General features: G+C 47.9%; 1 protein-coding gene across 1 annotated transcript in view; it reads left to right on the forward strand.

Moving 5' to 3' along the window:
• Nucleotides 1-11,820: 11,820 nt before the first annotated feature.
• Nucleotides 11,821-21,690, forward strand: part of LOC142310178 (transcription factor CP2-like protein 1) — a 38,669-nt gene continuing 28,799 nt past the window's right edge. The window contains exons 1-2 of the mRNA XM_075347657.1: nucleotides 11,821-11,951; nucleotides 12,610-12,752. Coding sequence (XP_075203772.1) covers nucleotides 11,869-11,951; nucleotides 12,610-12,752 — 226 coding nt within the window. The 5' untranslated portion in view covers nucleotides 11,821-11,868. The remainder of the gene's footprint in view (nucleotides 11,952-12,609; nucleotides 12,753-21,690) is intronic.

Consider the following 21,690-nt stretch of genomic DNA (forward strand, 5'->3'; position numbering starts at 1 on the left):
CTCTGGAGACACGTGGTTCACGGGCCTGTGATATATGGTTCGCCCCTGTCTGCGAGATTGGTGCACTAACACCAGGTCTAGCAAAGAGCTCTGACGGGCTGGTCTCCAAATAATGACTTTTGTGAATAGTCATGCACTAAAGAGCATATATAAATGTTTAACTGGTAGAATCATTCAATCTCCAGCTTGAGGAGTGCATAAAACTGGAAGTAACAGTGTGGTGTTAGTACTTGATTAGGGAATGCCGAATTGGAGAAAGATTGGGCACCCCTGGATATAATTATACTGTCTTGCTGTGTAATCTCTGGCATTCATTATACTAGTAATGGGAGGTTTGGGTGACAATACTCTGGGGGGAAGGCAAGATCTGAATTTAACTGCCCTGAGAACTCCGTATGTGGCTGCAACTCTCTTTTATGCCACATTCACATATTCAGTATTTGACATCAGTATTTTAAGCCAAAACCAGGAGTGGAACAATCAGAGGAAAAGTATAATAGAACCATGTTCTCCACTTCTGTACTTTCTACCCACTCCTGGTTTTCTCTTTCAAATACTGAGGTAAAAATACTCACCAAATACTGAGCAGATACTGAACATGGGAACATGACCTAAAGGGGGCTTTACACGCAGCGATATCGCTGGTGAAAGCACCCGACCCTGTCGTTTGTGCGTCACAGGCAAATTGCTGCCTGTGGCGCACAAAATCGTTAGAAGCCGTCACACGGACTTACCTGCCTAGCGACGTCGCTGTTGCCGGCGAATCGCCTCCTTTCTAAGTGGGCGGTTCGTGCGGCGTCACAGCGGCATCACTAAGCAGCCGCCCAATAGAAGCAGAGGGGCGGAGATGAGCGGCCGTAACATTCCGCCCACCTCCTTCCTTCCTCTTTGCCGGCACCCGCAGGTAAGCTGTAATTTGTCGTTCCCGAGGTGTCACATGTAGCGATGTGTGCTGCCTCGGGAACGATGAACAACCTGCTTCCTCAACAATCACTGATTTTATGAAAATGAACGACGTGTCAACGATAAGGTGAGTATTTTTGATCGCTAACATTCACTCGGAGCTGTTATACACAACGACTTCGCTAACGACGCCGGATGTGCGTCACGGAATCCATGACCCCGGCGATATATCGTTAGATACGTCGTTGCGTGTAACGGGGCCTTTAGTGCTTAATGTAGTAGCTCTCAAAGTAAGAAAGGGTGGGGACCTCAGAGGTAAAGGAACAAACTGAAGATTTTGAATGTATTAACACTTAGCAGTCAGTTGTATCTAGCCTATATGTGTAGTGCAGCATGTATCAATCTACTGTAATTATAGTAGTTAGTTCATGCAGGGTTGGAATTATGCTATTGATTGGTGCCTATGGTGACCCACGCTAAGATGCAACATAAGAAGAGACCAGGATTCAAAATGGCACCTTATAGTTGGGGGGCCCTGTTACACATATTGCATTGGGAACCATAAACTTCAAGTTACCACTCTTAAAGGGAATTTGTCACCACTCTGACTTTTTTAAACTATTAATATGGGCATACAGGTTATACAATGCTGGAAAAAATCCATACCTTATGTCAGATGCCTTGTTGTTGAAATATCATCGTTTATCACTTTATGTAAATGAGCTCTTCCAGACTATGGGGCGATGCTGCCTGGAAGATAACTCCACCTCCAGAGATTATTTTAAATAAAAAGAGCATTACCAGTGTGATGTGTGACGGCCATTCTCTGCTCTCACTGCAGAGCTGTGTGTGATTATACCTGATACTTCTGCAGGTGTCTCTCAGCTTCAGGCTGGGGCCACACGGGGGATACTGCGATCCTTGCATGACACTCGGCTCACGCTGGCAGCACAGCGGGAGACGAGTGTCATGCGAGTGTCATAGCGACAGAGGTCCGATCATGTGTGTCGCCCAGGGTTATGGGGTACCCGGTCCCAGGCAGTATATGCAATTGGGGATGTCACTGTGGTGGCCGTTGCCTGGTCCCGTGCCCTGGGGACGCCTAATGAAATGGCAGGGGCTATTTACAAGGGATAATGAAGTTACTGTTCGTGATGCCACCTGCAGTAGTGGGGCAAGGGAATGGGTGCCGCCGCTGCTGCTTGTGAGAGACTGAGGCTGATGGAATCAGCAGCGAGTGTGTTAACCTCCTCCGCAGGTAGGGTGAACTCCAGTTTCCTCTAGGTCCTGGATGAGGTGCAGGATGAAAGGAAATTTAAACAGGCAAAGTCCGAGGGAGTCTTTACTACTGATTTTTACTCACAGGTTACACTCCCCTAGTGCTGGGGACAGATTCCTTGTTCCCTTTGTCCCGGCTCTGTCTGTGTAGCCTGGCTATGGCCCCCTCTGTGCACTTCTCTTGCACAGCTCTGTCAGAGTCCCCTGCAGACCCCGCAGCCAGCTTCTTTTTCCCTGGGCATCGTGCGATCGATCCTCAGGCCTCGCACCCAGACCTGACACCCAGCCGGGTGTCCTCCTCCTTCCTTCTCCTCTCTGAGTCTGCTTCACTCCTCCATTCACCAACCCCTCCACTCCCCCTAGAGACCTAACCACAGGAGGATTGGATTTACACCTCCTAGGCAACCTCCACTTCCTAGACAGGTTTTACACCATAGGACGGCCAACCCTCTTGTGGTCCAGGGTTGTGTGAGTGTTTTAGGTGTGTGCAGGTTTAGCCAGAGCTGGGACTCCAGGAACTAGGTTGCGGATTTTCGCAGGGGAGCTACACATGTGAACGGATCACAGCTGTGGAGGGCTGGCCGGCACTGAGGAGGGGCGGGCCAGCACTGAGGCCCCTCAGGTTCCATTTTTCCTATCTGAACTTTAGGATGATCCTGGTAGTTTATGTCTGACTGGTAACAAAAGGCAGCATGTTTCAAATCTCCAACCATTTCCTGTGCCCTGGTGGAAGAAATAGCAATTCTCTTAGTGGCAAGTCGGCCTTCTCTCTGCTGAGATGACTCATTCACCCTTGAGGAAGCAGCTCTTCTTCTCTTAACTGCAAGCCTCGCTTCCCTCTCCTCAAAAAGTTAATTGGCCCTTGAGGAAACAGCTCTTGTTTTCATGTCTGCAAGCTTCGCTTCCCTCTCCTCGAAAAGTTAATTGGCCCTTGAGGAAGCAGCTCTTCTTCTCTTATCTGCAAGCCTTGCTTCCCTCTCCTCAGAAAGTTCATTGGCTCTTGAGGAAGTAGTTCTTGTTCTCTTGTCTGTAAGCCTCGCTTCCCTCTCCTCAGAAAGTTCATTGGCCCTTGAGGAAGCAGCTCTTCTTCTCTTATCTGCAAGCCTTGCTTCCCTCTCCTCAGAAAGTTAATTGGCCCTTGAGGAAGCAGCTCTTGTTCTCTTGTCTGCAAGCCTCGCTTCCCTCTCCTCAGAAACTTCATTGGCCCTTGAGGAAGCAGCTTTTGTTTTCATGTCTACAATCTTTGCATCCCTTTTCTCAGAAAGTTCATTGGCTCTTGAGGAAGCAGCTGCTGTTCTCATGTGTGTCAGCCTTGTTTCTCGGTCTTCACATTTTTCATTGGACCGTAATGCAGCTTTTCTTTTCACATCAGCTAACATTTGTGCCAAAGAATTCCTTTTCTCATGAGGCATTATTGTGGTAAAAATAGTCTGTAACTGACGGCTTCTATATCCTCTCACATAGAGGTAATGTGACTGACATCAGCCTTTCCACCAACACACCCTAACTGACATCCTATTACCTCACACAAGCTTTGTTATACTGAGAATGTCATTTGTAGCAAAATAGAAGCTGAGCTGTGATTGGTTGCTATTGGCAGCCTGATAAATGCCCAGGCAACAGAAAGCCCTCCCCCCTAACAGTATATATTAGCTCACACATACACATAATAGACAGGTCATGTGACTGACAGCTGCCGTACTTCCTATATGGTACATTTGTTGTTCTTGTAGTTTGGCTGCTTATTAATCAGATTTTTAGTTTTGAAGGATAATACCAGACTTGTGTGTGTTTTAGGGCGATTATGTGGCGAGGTTGGTGTATGTGTGGTGAAATGTGTGCTGAGGGTGGTATATGTGTTCAAGCACGTAGTAGTGTGTGTCGCATTTTGTGTGTGTGTTCATCTCCCTGAGTGTGGTGAGTATCCCGTGTTGGAGCCCCACCTTAGCAACTGTACGGTATATACTCTTTGGCGCCATCGCTCTCATTCTTTAAGTCCCACTTAAGTTCACATCTGGCAGCTGTCAATTTGCCTCCAACACTTTTCGTTTCACTTTTTCCCCATTATGTAGATAGGGGCAAAATTGATTGGTAAATTCGAATGCACGGGGTTAAAATTTCGCCTCACAACATAGCCTATGACGCTCTCGGGGTCCAGACGTGTGAGTGTGCAAAATTTTGTGGCTGTAGCTGCGATGGTGCAGATGCCAATTATAGATTAGATAATCTCTGGAAGCGGAGTTATCTTCCAGGCAGCATCCACCCTATAGCCTGGAAGAGCTAATTTATATAAAATAATAAAAGAAAATTTATCCACAACAAGGCATCTGATATGAGACATAAAGGTATGGCTTTTTTCAGCATTCTATAACCTGTATGCCCATATAAACAGTTTAAAAAGGTCAAAGTGGTGACAGATTCCCTTTAACCCCTTAACGACCGTGGGCGATAATATTACGTCCTAGCAGTCATAGTGTTTATCCCCGCAGGCTGCTGCGATCAGTGCCGCTGATTTGTACAGCCAGGCATGAATGGAATTGTAGGGGGTGGGCAGACCCCTTACAAAGGAGCCCGGAATGTTGATACTGTTGAATAAGAAAAATAAAAAAAATGTTTTTATTATTGTTATATTGGGTTAGGGTTCCCCCTAGTGGCCGGGTGGGACGGCTGTCACCACAGTGGAAAGGAGGAGCCGGCAGGAGAAAGGGGAGGGGAAGAGTTGTTGTTGAGGAAAGTGTGAGATCAGCAGGCAGTTGGTTGTGGGACAGGAGAGAAGAAGCAGAGCAGGGGCAGAGTGTGGGAGCTGGATAAAGGAGAAGCCGGAGAGTAAAGGAGCGGGCAGAATCTCAAGAGCGAAGCAGACCGGTGTGGTTCCGGTTTGTGGGTAGCCAATAGTGGGAGCCGGGTGAAGCAGAGTAGCCGGGCACATCCCCACTGGAGAGGACGTCAAGGGCAGGTTTCCCCCAGCTACAGCAGTGTACTACCATCTATGTCTGCATGTCTGCCGGTTGGGTGAAGAAGCTGTGAACAATAAAGCTGCTTTCTGATTTCACTGGAACACGTCTGAAGAGTGCTTTATTACGACGGACAACAGTTGCACCACCACACTCTGCCCCACCATGACATCTCCTGTCCCCAAAGTGACTGCGGAGCCAGGGGTAAGCCTGATAGCAAGGGCCACGACTACAACCCCGGAGGCACCCCTGGCACCCCGTTACATGTGGCATAGTCGGCAGGATGCGAATTACATGCAAGGGACCCAAGAAGCCGGAGATCAAGTGGTGCCTAGGGCACAGGATCCGGACTATTGGAGAAGATTCCCGATTCCATGGTGGGAAGAAGAAGCAGTGCCTGCAGCGTTGGACCGGGCACAAGATGGCGGCAAGATGGCCGTCATCTGTAAGGACGAAGAAAGCGTGCGAAAAGTTGGCGCCAAGAGAAGAGCCTGGGGCTGGCCGGTGCCGAAAAAGAAGTTCGGAGTACTCCGCCCAGAGAGGGGAGGTGCCGGTCCCAGGGCATGAGTGAAGATATGTGAAGTGGGCGGTGTTCCAGAGAAAAAGAAGAACCGCCGCGGAGGGGTCGACCTGATGTGTGAGACTGGGGGTGGAGTATACCCAAGAGCGGGAAAAATAGACCCGCCTGGACTTCCTCCAGCATCTCCACTGACCTCGCCGCCATTACCAGAGTTGCCGAGTGCTAATAAGATGGGGAATCCTAGACAGCAGCAAGATGTGGTGGCCGCGCTGGCAGCCACTAACCTGGGCTGTGGACGTCCTAAGCAGTCTGCGGCTGCAGCTGCGGAAGCGTTGCCTATCCACATACCGGCTGTACCAGGAGGACAAGAGCGCCCGACCAAAGTGACCTGGGTGACAACGTGGGACGCGGTGACCGGAGAGACCACGACTGAGGTCCGGGCGACGTATACCGCTCGGCTGCCGTCGGGGAATCGGCCCCTGGGAATCCCATACCCTTACCCAGACCTGGAGACACCAGTGCAAGCTCCGGAAGATCCACACGCCCGGAAGCTGGAAAGAGACAACTGGGGTTTTTTCTGGGACCCAATACAGCCGTCACCCCTACCTCAACGGAGGTCCCCGTCCCCAGAACCGGACCCGGTGCAGGAGCGACTTCTTGCCGAGACCGTGGCCCGGGAGATGATGGCCGGTTCCCGGAGTGAGGAGTTTGAGCAGCAGTGCTCCACCGAAGTTGTGGTGAAATTCAACCAAAAGGAGGGTTACGGCTTCATTAAAGACGAAGAGACCGGCGATGACTATTTTTATAATAGAGTACACTTGGACGTTGAAGGCTTACCTCAGCGCCTGCACACGTTGTATCCGGGGGAAAAGGTCCGGTTTATGCGGGAGGTGGGCTGCCGAGGCCTCTTCGCAGTCGGCGTAACCCGGATGCCTACCCCACAAGAGGCTGCTCAATGGCAGCAAGAGCTGGAGTGGGAGGAATGCCAGTACCGGCGGCGGTCGCAGCCAAGACCGGTGCTAGCTGAAACCTCTCACCCGAGGCGCACCTTGGCCGTAACCCCTGAAGTGAAGCCCGGACCGGCCTCTGACCCGGAGAAAGGAACCCCGGCTGTGCTGGCCATTAACCAGAGCATCAACACGCATCCGGTTATTGTCATGGACATACCTCTGCCGCCTCGTGCAGCGACCCCTTCACCCCCATCGGGGGTTGAGGAGGCCAAGGCACCGGAGCCCACCGTCGGGTATGAGCCCTTCCAGAGGCTGCGCCGGCTGCCCGGCCAGTCCTTGTCGGACTATGTGAGGGCCCAACGAGCGGAATGGAAACGGGCTTTACACCCGGAGTGAAATGGCCTGTTTGGCTTGTTTGAAGACCGGCGTTGTTTGAAGACCGGAAGAAGTTTTTATTGTTTGTTACCGTTTAAGCTGCTGAGCCCGGAGAGAGCCTGCTGCTGGACTGAGCCAGGGGCCCCTCCGCGTCGTTAAGAAGAAGTTCGTGCTGAGTTGTATTCCTGCTGTTTATCACCGAAGACCGGGAGTGCTGCAAAAGCCTCCGGGCAGAAACTCCACTAAGACCGGGAATGCCAGCCGACGGCCTCCGGGCACGACTAAGACCGGGAGCTTCCAGGAGGAACTCCGGGCGCTGGACTGGTGCGCCCCTTGCGGTTGCCCAAAGGTGAACTTGATTATGTTTTTATGAAAATGACGTTGTTTTTATGTGTGGTTTTGGATGCATGCCTTGCCGGGAGGCTCAGGCTTTAAGAGGGGAGGTATGTAGGGGGTGGGCAGACACCTTACAAAGGAGCCCGGAATGTTGATACTGTTGAATAAGAAAAATAAAAAAAATGTTTTTATTATTGTTATATTGGGTTAGGGTTCCCCCTAGTGGCCGGGTGGGACGGCTGTCACCACAGTGGAAAGGAGGAGCCAGCAGGAGAAAGGGGAGGGGAAGAGTTGTTGTTGAGGAAAGTGTGAGATCAGCAGGCAGTTGGTTGTGGGACAGGAGAGAAGAAGCAGAGCAGGGGCAGAGTGTGGGAGCTGGATAAAGGAGAAGCCGGAGAGTAAAGGAGCGGGCAGAATCTCAAGAGCGAAGCAGACCGGTGTGGTTCCGGTTTGTGGGTAGCCAATAGTGGGAGCCGGGTGAAGCAGAGTAGCCGGGCACATCCCCACTGGAGAGGACGTCAAGGGCAGGTTTCCCCCAGCTACAGCAGTGTACTACCATCTATGTCTGCATGTCTGCCGGTTGGGTGAAGAAGCTGTGAACAATAAAGCTGCTTTCTGATTTCACTGGAACACGTCTGAAGAGTGCTTTATTACGACGGACAACAGTTGCATAACCACACTCTGCCCCACCATGACATCTCCTGTCCCCAAAGTGACGGCGGAGCCAGGGGTAAGCCTGATAGCAAGGGCCACGACTACAACCCCGGAGGCACCCCTGGCACCCCGTTACAGAATCACGTTCCGCCCATGCCTTTTAACCCCTTAAATCCGGCTGTCAATATGTGACAGCGCCATTATAATCGCGATCGCACTAAAACTTTACTTACAGGCCGATACCGGAATCACGTGGATCCGGTGGTTGTCTTGGTAGCACAGGGTCATGTGATGACTCCTGTAGTTCACATGACTCAGGTCCTGTAAGAAACAGCCGAGTAATGACTGTTAAAAGAGATGATCACTTCTCCCGGTCTGAGCGGTGCTGCTCTGATCGGGAAAAATGAATGAGCAATCAGACTGCTGATCGTTATAGTCCCCTAGGGGTACTAGTAAAATAAAAAAAAAGTTTTGAAAGATTAAAAAAAAATTACCCCCCTTTCGCCCCATTGAAAATTAACGGGTTAAAAAAAAATAAATATATACAGATTTGGTATCGGCGCGTTCAGAAATGCCTCAATCTATCAAAATATAAAATCAATTAATCTGATCGGTAAACGGCATAGCGGCAAAAAAAATTCCAAACACCAAAATTACGTTTTTTGGTCGCCACAAATTTTGCGCAAAATTAAATAACAGGCGATCACAACGTAGCATCTGCGCAAAACTGGTACCATTAAAAATGTCAGTTCAAGATGCAAAAATAGGCCATCACTGAGTCATATATCCCAAAAGATGGGAACGCTACGGGTTGCGGAAAATGGCGCAAAACGTATGCTTTTTTTTGGACAAACTTCTGAATTTTTTTAACCCCTTAGATAAAAGTAAACCTATTCATGTTTGGTGACTACAAACTTGTATCTACCTCAGGCATCACACCCACACATCAGTTTTACCATATAGGGAACACAGTGAATAAAATATCTCAAAAACAATAGTGAAATCGCTCTTTTTTTGCAATTTTTCCGCATTTGGATTTTTTTCCCATTTTCTAGTACACTAAATAGTAAAACGTATGGTTTCTTTAAAAGTACAACTCGTTCCACAAACAACAAGCCCTCACGTGGTAAGACTAACTGGACATAACGTTACAGCTCTCGGTAGAAGGGGAGAGAAAAAAGAAAATGGAAAATCGGCCGGGGGTGAAGGAGTTAACATGGGTTTAAATAGGATTGGCTAATTCTGAACACAGCCATAGCCCAAATTATAAAAGGGTGTTCTCACTTATGGAATCACATTATTTTATTTTTTTTTGACCCATCAATATGTTTTCAGTTAGTCAATGGATTTGTAGATTACACTGATCTACATCAATTTTGTTTTATGAATTTGGTGTGCCGAATCCAAAAATCACATCCGTTACCTATTCACATCCTTTTTTTTCGATAAAACGTTGTTTACTACAGAACTTTTACAATATTAATCTAATATATAAAGCTGAATGTGTGTATGTGTGTGTGTATGTATGTGTGTATGTCCGGGATTGGCATCTGCACCGTCGCAGCTACAGCCACAAAGTTTTGCATACTCACACTTCTGGACCCCGAGAGCATCATAGGCTATGTTTTGAGGGGAAATTTTAACCCCGCGCTTTACAGTTATTCACCAAAAAACCTGCCTCCATTAAAGCGAATGGAGCTGGGAGCCACAGTGCAGCCAGAACATCAGAAGAATACGCAGCCACTCCCTTATATGGAATATTGGCGTGTCACAATGCAGCCAGGGAAAGAGACAGACACAGACAGGGTAAGAAACAGACATAGACAGGGTAAGAGACAGACACAGACAAAGAGACAGACTGACAGGGAAAGAGACAGACAAGGAAAGAGAGAGAAAGAGAGACAGGTTAAGAGACAGACACATACAGGTAAAGAGACAGACAAAGAGACAGAGACAGACATAGACAGGTAAAGAGACAGACAAAGACAGAGACAGACACAGGGAAACAGACAGACAGGGAAAGAGAGGGAAAGAGACAGACAGGGTAAGAGACAGACAAAGACAGGTAAAGAGACAAAGAGACAGACACAGGGAAAGAGAGAGAGGGAAAGAGACAGACAGGGAAAGAGACAGACAGGGAAAGAGACAGACAGGGAAAGAGACAGACAGGGAAAGAGACAGACAGGAAAGTGACAGAGATAGACAGACAGGGAAAGAGATAGATAGACAGACAGGGAAAGAGATTGAGACAGACAGGGAAAGAGATTGAGACAGACAGTTAAAGAGATTGAGACAGACTGAGAAAGAGACAGAGACAGACAGGGAAAGAGACAGACAGACAAAGAGACAGAGAGATATATACAGAGGGGGAGACAGACATAGTTACATTTATATCTATTTGTTTTGTGTTTTTTGTGTGCAGAATACATTTTTCTTAATACATTCTATTTTGTTAACAGCAGTTATTAACCCGGGCGAAGCCGGGTAGTACAGCTAGTGTAATATATATACAGTGCCTTGCGAAAGTCTTCGGCCCCCTTGAATTTTTCAACCTTTTCCCACATTTCAGGCTTCAAACATACAGATAAAACATTTTAATTTTTTGTTGAAGAATCAACAACAAGTGGGACATAATTGTGAAGTAGAACAAAATTTATTGCTTATGGTAAACTTTTGTAAAAAATAAAAAACTGAAAATTGGGGTGTGCAATATTATTCGGCCCCTTTACTTCCAGTGCAGCAAACTCACTCCACAAGTTCATTGAGGACCTCTGAATGATCCAGTGTTGTCCTAAATGACTGATGATAAATATAATCTACCTGTGTGTAATCTAGTCTCCGTATAGGGAACACAGTGAAAAAAATATCTCAAAAACAATAGTGCAATCGCATTTTTTTTTGCAATCCATTGGCAGGGTGGCGGCGCTCAGTGATTGGCTGCAGAGCTGTTGATATGATGTCACTGCTGTCGCCTGTACACAATCACCAGAGCAGTGACAAGTGGTAGTGCTGGACCTCAGGTGATGATTTTTCTTATTTTTTTTTTGCATTCTTCAGCTTTTAGAACAATAACCTTTAAAAGAAGACAATCCCGTTAAACAGGTGTACTCATTTTAGACATTTTTGCCATGTCCATGGGATATATCATAGATGTCTGATGCATGTATATCCCACTTCTGGTATCTGTAGCTATTCTAAGAACTGAGGTTCCTTTTGTCGGTCATTGCTGGTAGAGAGGTGACCATGTTTGATCGTTTCTAAATTCACTTCTACTGAAGTTCCAAAAATATCTGAGCTTGCTTGCTGGTTTTCTGAAACTCCCACAGAAGTCAATAGAGAAGGCTGGGCATACGCAAGACGAGACATGTGACTCCCTTGCAGGTTCCAGATGTCGGACCTACATCTATGAAATATTTATGGCATATCATATATGAGATAAAATACCACTATATTACTCAACCTTTTTAACTCATTGATGTCAGGCGCTTGCATGACGTCTACATGTCGTCAGCGGTGTGTGGAGCCGATAAGAAGTCTGTCTCCTTATCAGTAGGTGTGGAGTGTGCCTGCTGAACTGTCTGACATGACAATGTATATTGGTGTTGTGAGTTTTTGCTTCCTTTGCTCTCTTGCGTACATATAAACAGTGAGCCCTGTGTGATGTCTCTATGTTTGTATATATGTATACAGACACACGCTCTCTCTGAACACTGGGCTGGATCATCCCTAGCAGCCAATAGGAGCCGGTGAAGCTGGCATCGCAGGTGCAGCCATAGACCCAGCCTCTTATGTCAGCCTTCTGCTTTATAAGAGCAGGTTCATTCTGTCAATGCCTTTGTCTTTTCACTTCTTGGACTACTAAACCAAAAATCCATTGTATCAGAAGTAGGGATTCACCATGCTGTTCTGGCACAGCCAACCTGAGCATTACTGGCCCACACCTGCTGAACATTACCAGAGCCCCACCAATGCCATCTACAGGTAAGTGATAGAAGGCTGCTGTGTGCCGGTGCTCAACGATATACAATATGTGATGAGCGCGGAATTCATCTTCGAGTCCATAGGAAATAGTATATTTTTTTAGAATGGAATGACGATTTTCAAAGGGCATGGTGACACATCTGAATCTATCAATCCGTCTCCGCTTAGCTCCATTCTGCTTTTTCAACGGCTACATGGAAGACTAATTATAGTCAAGAAACTGTCACCGTAACCACTTGGAAAAAAGACAAGTAGAGTCAACATGGGGGAAAAAGTGGTACAGCACTTAAATAATGACTCTCCATGAGGGTCAAAGAGGTCAAACACCGCTGACCGGACAAAGTTCTATCTATGCCAAGCCTAAGACTTTAAAATCTTGAAAGGGTTATTGTACGAATATAATGTATATGAATGGATGCTTACTTTTTAAAATACTTCAGCTGCTACAGAAGCTATTTTAAGAAACATTTGTACTCATCTTGAACTTCAATGACTTGTATAGATGTACTGAGTCTACGTCTTTCCTTATGCTACATGGTGGAAGGATTCCTCCATAACTAGTATTGTTATGATTTACGATAGGGAAAATTTATCTTGTGTATTATATTAAACCATCTGAAATGACATTCTGTTCCATCTTCGTGTATGTGGTTTACAGGGAGACTATACCACTGCCTTTTCTGAAGCAAGAGGACCAGCCCATGCCCACCCCGCTGTGCCCGGCCTTCCAATGTGTCCTTTGTGCCCCCAGCTCACCGGCCGTGAAGCTGCATGAGGAGACCCTCACCTACCTCAACCAGGGTAATGTTTAACTCAGGTCTAATCTAAAAAAAGAAGAGTTATTACTAATGTTATCTACATAATATCAACCTTTTATATAGTAACTATAGTGCCCAAGCTGATTATTGTAAAAGAGGCACCATATGGAATGGTAGAGAATTGGCGCACGGATAATGGTCCATTAATGATCATTGTTGAGTTAGGGCTCATGCGCACGTTGCCGAATTTCCTGCATTTACGCTGCGTATTGCACCGCAGTGTAAATGCATGCGACCTGCGTCCCCTGCACAATCTTTGAAGATTGGGCATAATCCATGCGCACGTTGCGTTTGAGAGCGCAGCGATTTGGATGCCAAAATTTTGTTCCAAATCGCTGCGTTCTAAAAAGCAACATGTCACTTATTCCGTGCGCTTTGGATGCAGGTCCCGCTCTGTCTATGGCCTCTTTCACACGTTTGTGAAAAACCACGCACATTTTTCACCGGAGGCACGTACGTGTGAAAGAGGCCTATGGGAGAGCATCCAGAGCGCATGAAATCGGCTTTTTTTCTGCAGAAACACTGCATTCATTATGCAGTGTTTCTGCAGCAATTTGACGCGCACATGTGCTGTAAAATCCCTACAGAAATTTCTGCAGGGACACGACGCAACGTGCACACACAGCCTTAGCCAGCACTGCTGTAATAACATTGGTCTCTGTTGCTGCAGTTGATGGTTTATATCAGTCACTTAAAACTCTGTTAGGCCTCTTTCACACGTCCCTGAAAAACACGCACGTTTTTCACGGACGTGTCAGAGGTGTGGATTGTCCTCGGTGTGCTGTGTGTGTGGCACACATGTGTTCTCCGTGTGTTATCCGTGATAACACACAGAGAACGGGAACTTTCTACTCACCTGTCCCTGGCATTGCTGTCCGTGGTGCTGATCTTCGATCTCCGGTCCTGCCGACTCCCCGCTGCTGCTGCTTCCGGCCGCAGTGAAGTGAATATTCAATTAGCATAATGAGCGGCGGGCGGCAGAAAGTGACAGCAGCGGCAGAGACAGCAGGACAGGAGAAGGTGAGTAAAGGTTGTTTTTTTTTTTCTCACAGACACATGGCCTTTCTCCGATGCGTGTCACACGGAACACATCCGTGTGGTCCGTTTGCATTACGTGTGACACGTTTGCGTTCCGTGTGACACCCGTGATGCCGGAGAAAAACGGACATGTCGGCGTGAGAAACACACTGACACGTAAGTACGGAACGGACACACATTCCGTTCGAAAATACTTACGTGTGTCCAAAACATTAGAAATACATAGGTCTACGTGTCTCCAGTACGTGAGAACACTGCCAAACACGTACCGGAGGCACGTACATGTGAAAGAGGCCTTATGTTGTAGCCTAAAGGGGTTTTCAATAGAAAGAAGTTATTACCTATCCCCAGGTTGGTGGCAGTCAGGGGTAACTACTGGGATCACCACCAATCGTCAGAACAGGGCACTTTTATCACTGCGTCGAGGATGGATAGGCAGTGCTCCGAAACTCCCATAGAAAACGAATGATGCAACAATCACACATGCACTATACCGCTAATTGGGTACAAAAGTGCTTGGTCCTAGCAATCAGTGGCGGTTAAAGAACTTGAGCCCCCACTGATCTAGAAGTTCTTATCTATCTATCTGCAGATGACTGAAATTCTACCCACTTAAATACCTCATTAATGCAAGCGCGAAATCAGGACTAGTTTAATTGTAAAAATATATAACGTCTGCTTATGTATGTGTGTGTGTTTACATAATAGAAATATATAAATTTTGGCTTACAAATACTTATGTGTGAAAGTGGCTTTAAGGCAGAGTCACACTGGCATATGACTTGCAAGAGTGCAATGCGAGAAAATCCCGAATTGCACTCGGCCCCATTTAAGACAATGTTGCAACTTACATCTGCGAGTTTTTCTTCAGCCCTAATCGGACTGAGGAAAAAATGGCAGCATGCTATGATTGTCTGCGAGTCTCGGATCATTCGCACCCATACAAGCCTATGGGTGCGAGGGAAACATTGGACTGCACTCGGATGACATCCAAGTGCAGTGCAATATACGCACAGGCTGACAATGGAAGAGAAGGGGAGATTAGTCCCTCCCTCTCCTCTGCAGCTGTGATCCGATTACAGGATCGGATCACAGTATAATGACACTCGGCTCACACTAACAGCAGAGCGGCAGCTGAGGTTCACTAGCATATTGCATTCGATGCTCTGTCATCGGATGCCATACGCTAGTGTGACTGCCCTTACAGTGATAATTATTGCTACCAGTCTTAAACCAGACCTAGGACATACAGTGAGTAAAATCAGACGAGTGGAATGCGATTAAAAAAAAAATTGCATTCCCCTCGGACCAATGTTACTCTACCAGGCAGTTCCCATCTGCGATTTTTTTTCTCAGCCTTAATCGGATCGAGAAAAAGTCACAGCATGCTGCAAGTGAATGCAAGAGCCGTATTCACTCTCACCCATACAAGTCTATGGATGTGAGTGAAACTTTGGACTGCACTTGGATGACATACGCATCAGCTGACAATGGAGGAGATGGTGTTAATCCCTCCCTCTCCTCCGCAGCTGTGATCCGATTGCAGGATTGGATCACAGTTGCATGACACTCGGCTCACACTCGAAGCACAGCGGGAGCCGATGGTCATTAGCATATGGCATCCGACGCGTGTGTGGTCCCTTACTGTTCCAGTTTCATTGCATTTTCTATCCTTGGAGAGTTTGCCACCCCTTTCAATATGCGCATGATGCACCTTGATTTGATAGACTGACTCATAATAATAATTCTAGGTACCATAAATCTGAGTCTATTAAGTCAAAACGTCCTCCACCAAGACACATAGGCTTGATTGTACTTGTGGTTCTACATTGCTTAAGCAGATGGTCATAAGGTAGGCAAAGGGGAAATGTACAACTGTCATCTATGGAATAAGTGACAGCTTGTCTTCTAGTGTTTTGGTTGCAGCTTTGGTCCAGTCAGCCTCCTGCGAGAACCAGTTCCAGTTAGTACTAACACTCAGAAAACCAGCAAGACAGCAAATAAAAGGCAGGCAAGCGAGTAGGCATTACATGCACATTACCTAATACATGGAAGTGTTTATGTAATAATCATGAGCAGTGGCGTAACTAGAGTTGGATGGGCCCCGGTGCAAAGTTTAGACCTGGGCCCCCCCTCCACATACACAGACACTTGGGGTAAGGCATACCTCCCAACTTTTAAAGAAGGAAAAGAAGGACAAAGTTTGCGGTGCGCGTAGCGCGCCGCGGCAAATTTTTAGGCCACGCCCCCTAACCACACCCATTTCACAGTCACGCCCATATCCACTCCCCATCCACACCCATTCAGCATGGACACGCAGGCAGCCGGCGGGCCTCCAGCATGGACACGCAGGCAGCCGGCGGGCCTCCAGCATGGACACGCAGGCAGCCGGCGGGCCTCCAGCATGGACACGCAGGCAGCCGGCGGGCCTCCAGCATGGACACGCAGGCAGCCGGCGGGCCTCCAGCATGGACACGCAGGCAGCCGGCGGGCCTCCAGCATGGAAACGCAGGGAGCCACAGTGAGGCGGCCGGTCGCCCACACAGTGAGGTGGCCGGTCGCCTTCACAGACAGGTGGCAGGGGGGCGCCCGCACAGACAGGCGGCAGGGGGGCGCCCGCACAGACAGGCGGCAGGGGGGCGCCCGCACAGACAGGCGGCCGGGGGGCGCCCGCACAGACAGGCGGCCGGGGGGCGCCCGCACAGACAGGCGGCCGGGGGGCGCCCGCACACACAGGCGGCCGGCCGACCGCACAGACAGGCGGCCGGCCGACCGCACAGAGAGGCTCCGGCCGGGGGTGAGGGGGGGGGAGGGAGGGAAATCAGCGCTGGGGAGATTTTACTGTACCAGCAGCAGCACAGGCAGCGCTCCTCTCTGTTATGCCACGTCTACTGGGATGGTAGGAGGGAAAAGCAGGGAGGCGGAGAGAGAGTGGGTGGGCGGAGCCCGGGAGCCGGCCGTCCCGATCGTGGCAACGGGACAAACAACGTAAAGCGTGAAAGTCCCGCTGTATCCGGGACGGTTGGGAGGTATGGGGTAAGGGATAATGACACTGACACTCGGGGTACAGGATAATGACGCTGACACTTGGCTCTCACCCACAGCACCCTGAAATCCCTCTATCAGCACCCAGCTTTCCTATGTTCTGATATTTATCTTGTCCTCAGCACCCAGCTTTCCCATATCAGAGCATGAGAAAGCTGGGTGCTGAGAGATGTATATCAGAACATGGGAAAGCTGGGTGCTGAGAGATGTATATCAGAACATGGGAAAGCTGGGTGCTGAGAGATGTATAGCAGAGCATGGGAAAGTTGGCTGCTGAGGGAAAGAGCCTTTTTCCCTCAGCACAAAACATTTCCATCCCATACTTGTATCTTTGTCCCCCCTGTATAAAGTTCTCAAAATACTATAACAGCCCCCACATAGCCTTCCAAATAATTGTATAAAGGGTCTCACATAACCCTTCATATATTAGAATGCAGATACATAGCCCTCCATATATTATAATGCACCCCCATAATCCTCCATGTATAAAGTAGCCCTTCAATTATAATGCATTTCCCATAGTTCTCCATGTATTAAAATTCACCCCATAGTTCTCCATATATTATACTGCACCACATAGTCCTCCATGTTTTATAATGCACTTCCATAGTCCATGTATAAGGTAGCCTCCATAGTCCTCCATATATTATAATGCAGCCCCCATAGTCCTATATGTATTATAACGCAACCCCATAAACCTTCAGATGGTATTATGCAGCCCCATACTCCTCCATGTATAATTCACCCCTATATTCCATGTATAAGGTGTCCCTTCATTTTGTATTATACAGCCCCCCCCCCCGACCTCCATTTTAATGCAGCCCTATAGACCTCCAGTATAATGCAGCCTCATAGACCTCTATGTATATTACACCTCTATATTCAATGTATAAGGTGTCCTTCATGTTTATTATGCAGCCTCACCAGGCCTCCATATATAATAATGCAGCCAACCTCTCCAGGCCTCCATGTATAATATAGCAGCCAGCCTCCCAGGCCTCCATGTATAATATAGCAGCCAGCCTCCCCAGGCCTCCATGTATAATAATGCAGCCAGCCTCCCCAGGCCTCCATGTATAATAATGCAGCCAGCCTCCCCAGGCCTCCATGTATAATAATGCAGCCAGCCTCCCCAGACCTCCATGTATAATAATGCAGCCAGCCTCCCCAGGCCTCATGTATAATAATGCAGCCAGCCTCCCCAGGCCTCCATGTATAATAATGCAGCCAGCCTCCCCAGGCCTCCATGTATAATAATGCAGCCAGCCTCCCCAGGCCTCCATGTATAATAATGCAGCCAGCCTCCCCAGACCTCCATGTATAATAATGCAGCCAGCCTCCCCAGACCTCCATGTATAATAATGCAGCCAGCCTCCCCAGGCCTCCATGTATAATAATGCAGCCAGCCTCCCCAGGCCTCCATGTATAATAATGCAGCCAGCCTCCCCAGGCCTCATGTATAATAATGCAGCCAGCCTCCCCAGGCCTCCATGTATAATAATGCAGCCAGCCTCCCCAGGCCTCCATGTATAATAATGCAGCCAGCCTCCCCAGGCCTCCATGTATAATAATGCAGCCAGCCTCCCCAGGCCTCCATGTATAATAATGCAGCCAGCCTCCCCAGGCCTCATGTATAATAATGCAGCCAGCCTCCCCAGGCCTCATGTATAATAATGCTGCCAGCCTCCCCAGGGCTCATGTATAATAATGCTGCCAGCCTCCCCAGGCCTCCATCTATAATAATGCTGCCAGCCTCCCCAGGCCTCCATGTACAGTATAATGCAGTCTCCCCAGGCCTCCATGTACAGTATCATGCAGCTTCCCCACCCCAGGCCTCCATGTACAGTATCATGCAGCCCCCCCACCCCAGGCCTCCATGTACAGTATCATGCAGCCTCCCCACCCCAGGCCTCCATGTACAGTATCATGCAGCCTCCCCACCCCAGGCCTCCATGTACAGTATCATACAGCCTCCCCACCCCAGGCCTCCATGTACAGTATCATGCAGCCTCCCCACCCCAGGCCTCCATGTACAGTATCATGCAGCCTCCCCACCCCAGGCCTCCATGTACAGTATCATACAGCCTCCCCACCCCAGGCCTCCATGTACAGTATCATGCAGCCTCCCCACCCCAGTTCCCCATGTACAGTATCATGCAGCCTCCCCACCCCAGGCCTCCATGTACAGTATCATGCAGCCTCCCCAACCCAGGCCTCCATCATGGTGGCCTGGGTTGGGGAGGCTGCATGATACTGTACATGGAGGCCTGGGGTGGGGAGGCTGCATGATACTGTACATGGAGGCCTGGGGTGGGGAGGCTGCATGATACTGTACATGGAGGCCTGGGGTGGGGAGGCTGCATGATACTGTACATGGAGGCCTGGGGTGGGGAGGCTGCATGATACTGTACATGGAGGCTCCATGTACAGTATCATGCAGCCTCCCCACCCCAGGCCTCCATGTACAGTATCATACAGCCTCCCCACCCCAGGCCTCCATGTACAGTATCATGCAGCCTCCCCACCCCAGGCCTCTGACCACCGTGTACTCACTTTATATATATAAAAAAAAAAAAAACAAGTACTCACCGATCTTCTCCTTCCACTGCTGCTCTGTCCTGACGTCTCCTTGTTCCACTGCTGCTGTACTCCCTGCTCTCCTCCTTCCACTGCTGCTCGTCCTCCTCTCTCTCCCGGTGCTCCGGTCGGCGTCCTCCCTCCCTGCGCTCTGTGCACTCAGCACAGCAGTCGCACAGGAGTGACGTCACCGCGCAGGCACAGGGGGAGTATGATGATGCAGAGCGGCGCTGGCCGCTCTATGCTTCATTATTACTGTGCGCGGTGACGGGGGAGGGGGGCCCCGGTGCCGCCGCTGACATCGGGCAGGAGGGCCCGGTGTCGGGGGCGGCAGCGGGTCATATAGTGGACGCGTGCACTGTGACAGATCAGCGCAGCTTCTCTCTCACTGAGAGGAGCTGGCTGCTGATCTGTCGGGTCCCCGCGAGCCCCAAACTGCCCGGGCCCGGTCGCGATGGCGACCGCTGCGACCGCGGTCGTTACGCCCCTGATCATGAGGAACACCTATACTCTATATATGGGGAGGATACGCTCCAATTGTCACTTACTGAATGACAGCCCAAAGAAAGAGATGAATGATTAATATAATATATTATATATATATGTATTTGTATATATGTAAAATATATGTATTTTGTGTATATATATATATATATATATATATATATGATAGATATATATATTACATACACACAGCTCTGGCAAAAATTAAAAGACCACTGCAAAATTGTCAGTTTTTCTGTTTTTTTCTCTTCATAGGTATATTTTTGAGTGAAATGTAAATTGTTCTTTTATTGTATAAACTACTGACAACGTCTCCGAATTTTCAAGCAATAAATTTTGTATTTATTTTCTGAAAATGAGAAATGGTCAAAATAACAAAAAAATGTATTGCTTTCAGACACCTCGAATAATGCAAAGAAAACAAGTTCATACTCATTTAGAAACAACAATAATAATAATGTTTTAACTCAGGAAGAGTTCAGAAATCAATATTTTGTGGAATAACCATGAATTTTAATCACAGCTTTCTTGCGTCTTGACATGATTTCCACTAGTTTTTCCTCATTGCTTTTGGGTGACCTTATGCCCCTCCTGGTGCAAAAATGTAAGCAGCTCTTCTTTGGTCGATGGCTTGTGACTATCCATCTTCCTCTTGATTACATTCCAGAGGTTTTCAATGGGGTTCAGGTCTGGAGATCCGGCTGGCCATGACAGGGTTTTGATGTGGTGGTTCTTCATCCACGTATTGACTAACCCAGCATGGCGCATTGAAAAAGCAGTCCTCAAAGTTGGGGTTACATTTCACTCAAAAATATGCCTATAAAAGAGAAAAATCAGAAAAACTGAATAATTTGCAGTGGTCTCTTAATTTTTGCCAGAGTGGTATAATATATACTGTATATATTATGTATTTTTTATATATATATATATATATATATATATATATATATATATATATATATATATATATATATATATATATATATATATATACATATATTACAGTACAGACCAAAAGTGTGGACACACCTTCTCATTCAAAGAGTTCTCTTTATTTTCATGACTCTGAAAATTCACATTGAAGGCATCAAAACTATGAATTAACACATGAGGAATGAAATACTTAACAAAAAAGTGTGAAAGAACTGAAAATATCTCTTATATTCTAGGTTCTTCAAAGTAGCCACCTTTTGCTTTGATTACTGCTTTGCACACGCTTGGCATTCTCTTGATCAGCTTCAAGAGGTAGTCACCGGAAATGGTCTTCCAACAGTCTTGAAGTAGTTCCCAGAGATGCTTAGGATTTGTTGGCCCTTTTGACTTCACATTGCGGTCCAGCTCACCCCAAACCATCTCGATTGTGTTCAGGTCTGGTGTAGCACCCCATCACTCTCCTTCTTACTCAAATACCCATTACACAGCCTGGAGACGTGTATGGGGTCATTGTCCTGTTGAAAAATAAATGATGGTCCAACTAAACGCAAACCGGATGGAATAGCATGCCGCTGCAAGATGCTGTGGTAGCCATGCTGGTTCAGTATTCCTTCAATTTTGAATAATCCCCAACAGTGTCACCAGCAGAACACCCCCACACCATCACACCTCCTCCTCCATGCTTCACGGTGGGAAACAGGCATGTAGAGTCCATCCGTTCACCTTTTCTGCGTTGCACAAAGACACGGTGGTTGGATCCAAAGATCTCAAATTTGGACTCATCAGACCAAAGCATAGATTTCCACTGGTCTAATGTCCATTCC

Source organism: Anomaloglossus baeobatrachus, chromosome 5 (assembly GCF_048569485.1).
Source record: "Anomaloglossus baeobatrachus isolate aAnoBae1 chromosome 5, aAnoBae1.hap1, whole genome shotgun sequence".
NCBI lineage: Eukaryota > Metazoa > Chordata > Amphibia > Anura > Aromobatidae > Anomaloglossus > Anomaloglossus baeobatrachus.